Genomic DNA, 8,755 nt, shown 5'->3' with positions numbered 1-8,755 from the left:
CGGCCCGGAGACCCCCCGCAGGCCGGGCCCCGCCGCCGCCTCCCCGGCTGAGGGCAGCGGGACGGCGCCCGGCGGTGCCGTTACCCGACAGTGCCGCCCGTCGCCGCTTCGCGCCCCTTCAGAAATCGCGTCCGGGGAGGCAGAGGAGCTTCGCGGAGAGTTGGCCCCAATTGCATCACTTGGGGGTTTTGGTCGGTTGGGCTTTTGTGTGTGTGCCTGCGTTTCGTTTTTCTGTACGGTAACTCGTGTCGTAAGGGGAAAGCTAAACAAATAATTAAGAGCAGAGTCAACAGAAGTGAATCCCCGAGGCGCTGCACCGGTAAATGAGAACAAAAGGAATTTGGGAACTGGTTGTTTACACCGTTGGTGCTCCTCATTGAGCAAAACGTTAGATGGGTGTGACTGGAGAAGTGGTCAAAGTCAGGTGTATTTCCTCAAGTTGGGCAACGAAGCTGTAGTTAATTTTTACTTCCTAGTATCATTATTCGGGTGGGTTTTGGCCTCTCAGTCTCAGCAGGTGTGAATGTAACCTGGGTCAGGAAGTTTTGGAGATGATGCACTAAAATAATGCAACTAACAGTTTCTGCCACTGGAAGCTGGAGTGTTTTCTTGTCAGTTGTGTTGTTCAGAAACGGACTGCAGAAAAGTCGTGGTTTATTTTACAGTTTTGTCCTTTGCAACTGGAGGAGGAAATGTATTTATAAGGTGGCTTTATATACAAAGGGTTTGGCTAGGTAATCTGAGTTGTTGTATAAATAACTGTAGATCTATTTGGGCCCCGTGCCTCACGGCGCATGCTAGCTCTTGTATCCTTGGAGAGGATATACATTTCATTCTGTAAGTATGTTAGTTATTAATACCTACCAGTGGTCGCTCTGATGCTAACCGTGTCTGGGACTCAGTAAGCCTTCCGCTTCGTGTGCTACAGAAGTTGTTTCCTCTGTAGTTACTCAGTGATGTGTTGTTTTGGAGGCTAAAGCTGACTACCAGTTATTTTTGTCGTAATAAAGTGTCTATGGAGTAAATGGAATTAGACGTAATTTGGCTATTAGATGTAATAATTTTGGCTATTTCCCATGTGAAATCCTTTGAGAAGCATCTGAAAAGATCTTTAGTTCTCGCTGAAAGTAGTATTGCTTATTATTCCTGATTGTTTGCTAATGAGCAAACAGTCAAATAACTGTTGTAGAATAACACCTTTCAGTCATTCTCAGTGTCCTGTATTTGACCGAGCAGCATGAAGGTGGAGATCTCTATCTAGTATTGCTTGCCTTGTGTTCAGTCCAGTTGATCTCCCATATACATTCTCTTTTAAATCTGGTGGGTGATTAGCACGGCTGGGGGGAAGGTCCCGTCCTCTCATGGTAACTAGGAGTCTGGCAGGTTTTCGCTATTTGACAGTGATGTGCTTGTTCAGATTGCGTAGTCTTTGCAGAAGAAAGTAAGTCACAAGTGAAGTGTATGCCACACCTCAAGAGGTAATGAGAACTTTCCCCTTCCATTCCAGCCTCCAGCACTCAGTGTTTATTATAAATTTTTAATACAATTTGATGATCCAAGTGATAATTTCTTGCTAAAGTAACGGTAACTGTTCCAGTCAGCCTTAAAGGGATCGAAGGCTGATTCAATTAATTTTTTTTTTAATATTCTTTCACCTTGTGGTTTATTTCTTAAAGTGCTATGTAATCTGTTGCAGACTGTCTACAAATTAAGATTCTTCTGATTAAATTCCAGGTGTGAGTTTTTATTATGTTGATATAGAAGAGCAGGAATATCACAAGTGTTTGAATTGAAGCTGTAGGTGTATATGACAGGGCGTGTGGCACTTCAGAAAATCAAGCAAGAGACAACAAAAGTTGGTAGCTAGAGTTACTGCAAGGTAAAAAAAAAAAATGGACTTTCTGCTGTTGGTGACACATCAGCATCTGCAGCATGGAGAACTGCTTCACGACTAATTTATAATTAAGCCTTGTAACTCTTCTGTGTCAATAATTGCTTCTAAATCATAGCTATTCATGATAGCTGAAGTTGATAAAAGAGGTTATTAAACATCTGCATTTAATAAAATATTAGAATACTAATACCATTTATTTTCAGGTAACTTTGATTTAAATTTAGGCTTTATGGGTTTTATAGCTCATATTCCTGTGTTGGTATAGCTCGTTCAAATGTACTTTTTCAGACTGAAACTGATGATTTCTTTGCAAATTTAAAATCTCTCACTGTTATGGAAAAACATTTAATTTTGTTCTACATATTCTGCCTTTAGCATATTATTTCAACAGCTAGTTGCATATATCTACCTGCTGAAAAAATCCTAAACTCAACACTATTTCTAAGCGAAAAGATGATAGTTATGAATTGCTTGAGATTAGAACCACTTTTTGCCTTTAATGAGAGGCCTAGCCGATACCTGGTATCTCTGTGTTTAATCCCTTGGAGTTATATCATATTTTGCAACTCCCTAAACTCTATTTGAAATAAACTTGAAGCTTTAAAACCTCCTAAGGAAAGAAAAAAGAAAAAAAAAAAAGGCATGCATATCTGAAAGAACATACTGTTTCTGGAACATGGACTTTGAATGTATTGGTAGCATTGGGTGAGTAAGTGGGGCTTTGAGCATCTTTTCACGGCCAACAGAGAATAGTTGAAATGGAATAGATGTTTTCATCGTTGAAGAATATTATTTCTTAATCTAAATTATTCCTATGATTAATAACAGTTCTATGATTAGTAGTAACAGCTGTAATACAATAATTGATTCGTCTTTGTCTTTCATGATTATATTTTCTAGGCCTTGTCTCTGCAAGTCCTGCCTTTAAAATGAGGGACAGGTCCCAACAGTGATAGCCGTGGAGAAAATGCAATGTACTCGCTATGTTTTTAACCCCATCTGAGTTTTTGGTGGTGTCTGTTTTGTGAAGCCATTACATTGTTTTTCTCATTGCTTTTTCAGCAGCTGCATACATTACAGTATATTAATATTTAAATATATATCCCCAGCAATTACTGTTAATGATCATGCATCTATTGTATCAACAAAGTTTTAGTTTTGTTGGGGTTTGGTTGTTGTTTTTTTTCTTTAGGAGGAGTAAATTGCATTTCTCCTTTTGAGTTTGATTGTAGTATCAGAAATGTCGTGTATTTTCTGGCTTAGGGAGAAGCAAAACCCAGTTTTCTATCGTTCCCAGGCAGAGTTCTCACTACAAAAAACATTTTTCCTTATTTCTTACTCCAGTCCTCTCTTGAATGCTACAGGTACAGCTAAGAAATAAAAGACAACCTTTTTATTCTTGTTTTGCCTCTGCATCACAAAATATGCTGGAAGTCTCTTTTCAATAGTTCTGCAGTTGTTTTCTGGGGACTTAGTGAAAATATTTCTTTGAGCTGTTCTTTGACAGCCTCCCAAAAACAAAGATATGTTTTGTCTCTGTTAAAAGGTACACGTTGGTGAAGGAGGGCTGGGACACAGTCTGCTGTAGCCAGCCCATAGTGGTGTGTAAAATCTTTTTTTTTTTTCTTTTTTTTTTTTTCTTTCCTCCAGTCCTTTGGGTGGGCAGGGATATGCCTCATCTGCAAGAGGTGCACCTGAGGCTCTGTGTTATACCTGCCCCATCCCTGTCAGTCTCATTTCAGTGCTGTGGAACTAGCTGCTATTTAGAATCCAGAATCAATGAGCCTGGCTGAGAAATCTGGCAAGAATGGCCTATTGAAGTTGTCCAAGTATCATGAATGAGATGTTAAAAAATTGCAATAAGAAAGCTCATTCCACAGATTCCAAGCATGTTTCCTGGGTTTCATATAGTTTTTCACAAGACAGCATCTCTCTTGGGTTTTGTATTGTGAAATATACCACATGATGGGACAATCATTGTTGCTAAATAAAGTGTGTGCTTTCTCAATCTTGAAATTTTACATTATTTGAGTTGTGACTTCTACCTTCGTGTTCAACAGGGAATCAAATGGATAATTATTTTTCTGTGCTGTAGTTCTGGTAAGAGCAGGGAGGTGGTTGGTGGTCAAGACTCGATGTTAAACCGTAGAGTAGAACTGAAGCAGGATCCTCAGCTCCTTTAGGTTTATAGAAGTAAAGCGAGGTTTATTAAGTAAAAGTGAGAGGAAGACTTTTCCTCCTAATCAGTGTAGATTGTGAGTATTTTTTATAGTTTTAGGCTGACTAATACCTCGTTGCTAAATGAAAGGTAATGTTCTCTTCACTGATGAGTTTACAGATGTTGCTTAATACTGATATGCAATAGATAAGGTAAGGTAGTGCATTTCCTTGACTTTCACAGAAGGCCTGGAAATTGCTCCTTTAATCTGGTATTTCCACTACATAATAATAAACCTGGTGGGGGAATACCTTTAGCTAACTTTCCATAGAGGAACTTTAAAATGGCGCATGATATGACGTGTCCTTAAGGGTTATTATACTGGTGTATGACAGGGGTACAAATTCTAGATAAGGTAGCCAACTGGCTTCAGAAGCTTTGAGTAACTTCATAAAGGTCAAGATACCGTGCGAGACAAAAACTTAGTATTCTTCACCACCTCCATAGTCCATCTTACTTGAAAGGCTAAGAGTAGCTCTAAGACCCACAATCAGTGATAAAGAGGACTGGAAGCATCAATATTCATTCCCAGTTATTTTGCTGACTTCTGTGATTTTAGTCAAATATTGTAGATCTAAATTTGCGAAGTATATACTATTATTTGTTGTTACTCACTTGAAGGTTAGTGATAGATAAAGACTGATCTGTCTCACTTCCCTCTTTCTCCAAGGCATATACTGTTAATGCTGAGTGCAATTGTAGGCACAATAAAATGCTTACTCGTGTATCTGGAGTTGTTAAAATGAATAGGTATTTTTCAAAATCAAGATTGTGTTAGAATAAAATGGGCTCTACTTGAAATAAATTAGAGTGGAGACTCAGAGACTTATTTCTTATAACTGGCCAGTTTTGTTGCACAAATTAAATTATAGTTGTGTTTGGTGAATACAGAAGACTATTCATTATATAATTCCAGGTAGAACTAAACTAAAACTTCTCAATTTTTTAATGCAGCTTCTTTCTAAGCAAGCTGCTAAATGCAGTCCATTAGATAACAAAATTCCAGTCCTTTGAGTATTTGTGGCATTGATCAAGTTAGGGTAATGTTTGCATATTTGTAGCACTGTAAGGGGGTATTTACAGTTCATCAAAATCAGGAACCGTGGTCCTGAAGCAACATTCTTTCATCTAAATGCGAGAATTTTGTTTTTTCTAAGCTTTGTGGGTGCTTATTGGCATTTCATATTTTTGGCTTTTTAAAGGATGGAGTGAGAAAGATGAATTCCAGTATCTCCACAGTGGGACTGCAATGGGTGTGAGTGCTCGGTTTCACCCTGGGATATCCCCACTTGGCAGTGGGCACCTGGCAACGTGTTAAGAGTCTTAGCTGGCAGGATAAGAAACTTCCTGTAGCTCTATGAGCGCTTCCCAGCATGTCCGCATTTGGTTGTGGTACATTGCTTTTTTTAGCTGTGTAGTATTTGAAACCACTAGCTCTTGTTATTTGCACCTTCAGTTGGTGTCATTTCATGATAGAGAACTATCATGTTTTCTAAGCATAAGGAGTCTTTGGCCAAGGAATACTCTATAGAGTCTTTATTTCATGCCCAGCTAATCTTGTACTACATCTTATCCTACTTCCTAGATACAATAGTTCTGAGAATTGTGGTTTTCTTAGATCTGCACCTATGACAACTGGAACATAAACCGAATTCTAAATGTCCTGTCGATAGAGTTGGTAGGCTATGGGGTATTTGCATTTCACTCATTAAGCAAGCGTTGTTCTGACTTCCTTGGACAATAAAAGAACAGGATTTCTACTGCTGCCTATTGCTCATTCTGCTAGAGAAAACTGGGGGAGAGGGAGGCATTTGAGAGTCTATACTTAAATGTTAGCATACTTAATTCTGCTTAAATGTTACTTGGACCATGTTCTGCCCTAAGCTATCTTGCACAACTTCTAGAGACGAGTAAAAATGAAAGTAGAATTTGGCTTTTAATTTGACTTCTGATCTAAACCAAGTGAGTTTTGCCAGAGGAGTAGTGCTAACAGTGGCTTATTTCAAGGAATAGTCAACACAAATATCATTATAGGCACTTTCTTTACCAGGCACTCTTGGTTTTAAAAATCTGAAAATCTTCTCTTGCAGATGACTCTGATACTGGCCTTGGTGTGTGCGGATGGATCCTGGTCATCACTTCACTTGTTTTCACTGTTATTACATTTCCTGTATCAATCTGGATGTGCATAAAGGTAAAATCATTCACTGCCAAGTTGGATTAAAACTTTAAGCAGTGCAGATGCAGTGGTTGTTATTGTTCTATCTTCTATTTATGTGTTTTAAACACAAATTAATTTAACTTTATTCTTTCTTGAACTCTAGCAGACAGCATATAGCAGACCCCAATATTTCAGTGCATTAATCTTCAAACAAACAAACAAAAAAGTGCTGTTACAGTATTTAGTCAAAACTACTTTTGCATTGACATCTTTACTACATCTACCCAGTTGTCATTAGTATATAAGCTAGTTTGAAAGATGAGACTAATTGCAAGAATGCATAATTGCTCTGGGAGGACTGGTATTTTAATTTATTTTTTTTAGGGGATCTCTCCCTGTATATGTATGTGTGTGAATATGAAGTATGTAAATATAAGTATCTAAGTATGTGGCTGTATGTGACAGATTCGTAGAGACTGTGTCATCTGTGACCGCTTTGACCTTGATGTTTTCGTTTTCCAGACCAGATGAAATAGCTCCTGCTTTGCTTTGGCTAATATACCACATCAGAATTAGAGCTGGAAAAATCTCTGCTGGGTCACATATACTGCACTTTGTTTTGCTGTTGCCAGGGTATTCCTGATGGCTGCTTCTAGTGCTTGGTCCTGCCCAGATGACAAGCTGTTGCTTCTGCTGTTGATAGATGGTGCCACAGTCTGAAGAGTGTTTCTTGTGGAATACTGTCCTGCTTGTTCCTTTTGCTGTTTGCTTTTTGACAATAAAGTTTAGGCTGAAATTCTCAAAAGCAGCCAGTATAGAAATGTATGTCACATTTGAGACTCAAGACTGTCTTAGTGTGTACATAGCTTGCACTCTGTCACGTGGCTTCTGTAAACCCTTGCATGACATCCAACTATTTATTACAGATTATAAAGGAATACGAGCGAGCCATCATATTCAGACTTGGACGCATCTTAAAAGGGGGAGCAAAGGGACCAGGTATGTCCTGGAGACCATTCTTAATATTTGTTCCAATTAAGTCATTGGCAAAATAATGTCTGTCTAGAGACATTGCATTAGACCGGTGAATTGATTTCTCAAGAATTTTGTAACTTCCAGTAAGAGGATATGTTACTTTATATGGAGAGAAGATAGTAAACTAATTATCTGTGAGCCTTTCCCAGATCTCCTTAGTTAATGCATGGTCTTCAGGTAGAATCAAAAGCACAGAATGTAAAGGGAAGAATAATGGCATCAAATGTGCCATTTTAGAAAAGTTTAGTATGTCAGTTAAAATCCAAATGGTCTGAAAGCCTTAACATTCTTCAAAAGAAATAGAGGCAATTATATTATTTGACAGTTTTGAAAAGTTTCCTGTGTATATTAGAAATTTTGATGAGATCTGAAAGAATGTTATTTTCAGCTGTTGCTCCTGTTGCTCAAAGTGACAGAAAGGGGCAATAGCTTCTTCCTTCATTTTCATTCAGGTTTTGCAATACTTCCACATTGCTGTAAAGCTGAAGAATTACAGTGATCCACCAGAACAGGAGGAGATTGACAGTTTCTGCTTGCCAGAATTAGGCTGCACAATGTGGGACAAATTTTCAAAAGTAGCTGTTAACAGTTTTGGTTTTTTTTTTTTCCAAATGTTAAAGATCTCTAAACAAGTGTAGACCTGAATAAACTGCAGTTTCTCAGCATACTTTTTTGAAAATCTTTTCCTCGTTTGAAAGCCACTAACGAACATGGTGCTGAGCTCATTACAGAGAGGGCTATACAGCTACAGTGCTTGGATTTAAGCTTATTTCAGTAGCAAGTTTCATCTGTTTTAATGATCCATTTTCACATCTTCTTGAATGGTTTTTTTTTTTACAGGTTTGTTTTTTGTCCTGCCCTGCACAGACAGCTTCGTCAAGGTTGATATGAGGACCATCTCTTTTGATATTCCTCCCCAGGAGGTGAGTTTGCACGTGCCTTCCTATCTGCTAAAGACTGGGTTTTTTTCACTTTTTTTTTCCTTTTCCCCCCTCAGTATAGGGTAGAGTATAATTTTACTGTAGTTTTCTTGTGCAGGTTCAATGTACTGTGGAGAATACATATATCCGTTAGTAATATCATTAAATAAGAAAAGATGGCTGAAAGAAAACAAATTATGCCGTCCTCTAAGGACCAAATAAGATAACGTAATTCTCCCTAAGAGCTAGAGTGGGAGGGGTTTGGAATGAAGACTGCTGGACTTCATGCAACATTCTGTAATTGTTTCTGTGCAATCTGGAAGATTACCAGAAGCAGCAGTGACCTTTCTTATGCCAATTTATCTAGACGTATAAACACGCTAAAATAATGGGATGAAATTATTATATACATCAACTGCTATTGTTGCAAGTCAGGGTAATGGTCTGCTCTCTTATGTGGGTTTTGTGTACGTGTTGCTTCTGTGTCCTGCTGTGCACAGGAACATTATGAAGGTGTACCGCACCCA

General features: G+C 38.4%; 1 protein-coding gene across 1 annotated transcript in view; it reads left to right on the top strand.

Annotated features, from left to right (window-relative positions):
- STOM (stomatin) overlaps positions 1-8,755 on the top strand; it is a 117,293-nt gene that overhangs the window by 103,512 nt on the left and 5,026 nt on the right. Inside the window, exons 2-4 of the mRNA XM_009892349.1 lie at positions 6,203-6,306; positions 7,200-7,272; positions 8,149-8,231. Of these exons, the coding sequence (XP_009890651.1) occupies positions 6,203-6,306; positions 7,200-7,272; positions 8,149-8,231 (260 nt within the window). The remainder of the gene's footprint in view (positions 1-6,202; positions 6,307-7,199; positions 7,273-8,148; positions 8,232-8,755) is intronic.

This window comes from Charadrius vociferus, unplaced genomic scaffold (genome assembly GCF_000708025.1).
Source record: "Charadrius vociferus isolate BGI_N301 unplaced genomic scaffold, ASM70802v2 scaffold549, whole genome shotgun sequence".
Classification (NCBI taxonomy): Eukaryota; Metazoa; Chordata; class Aves; order Charadriiformes; family Charadriidae; genus Charadrius; species Charadrius vociferus.
This window is presented reverse-complemented; position numbering and strand designations above follow the sequence as displayed.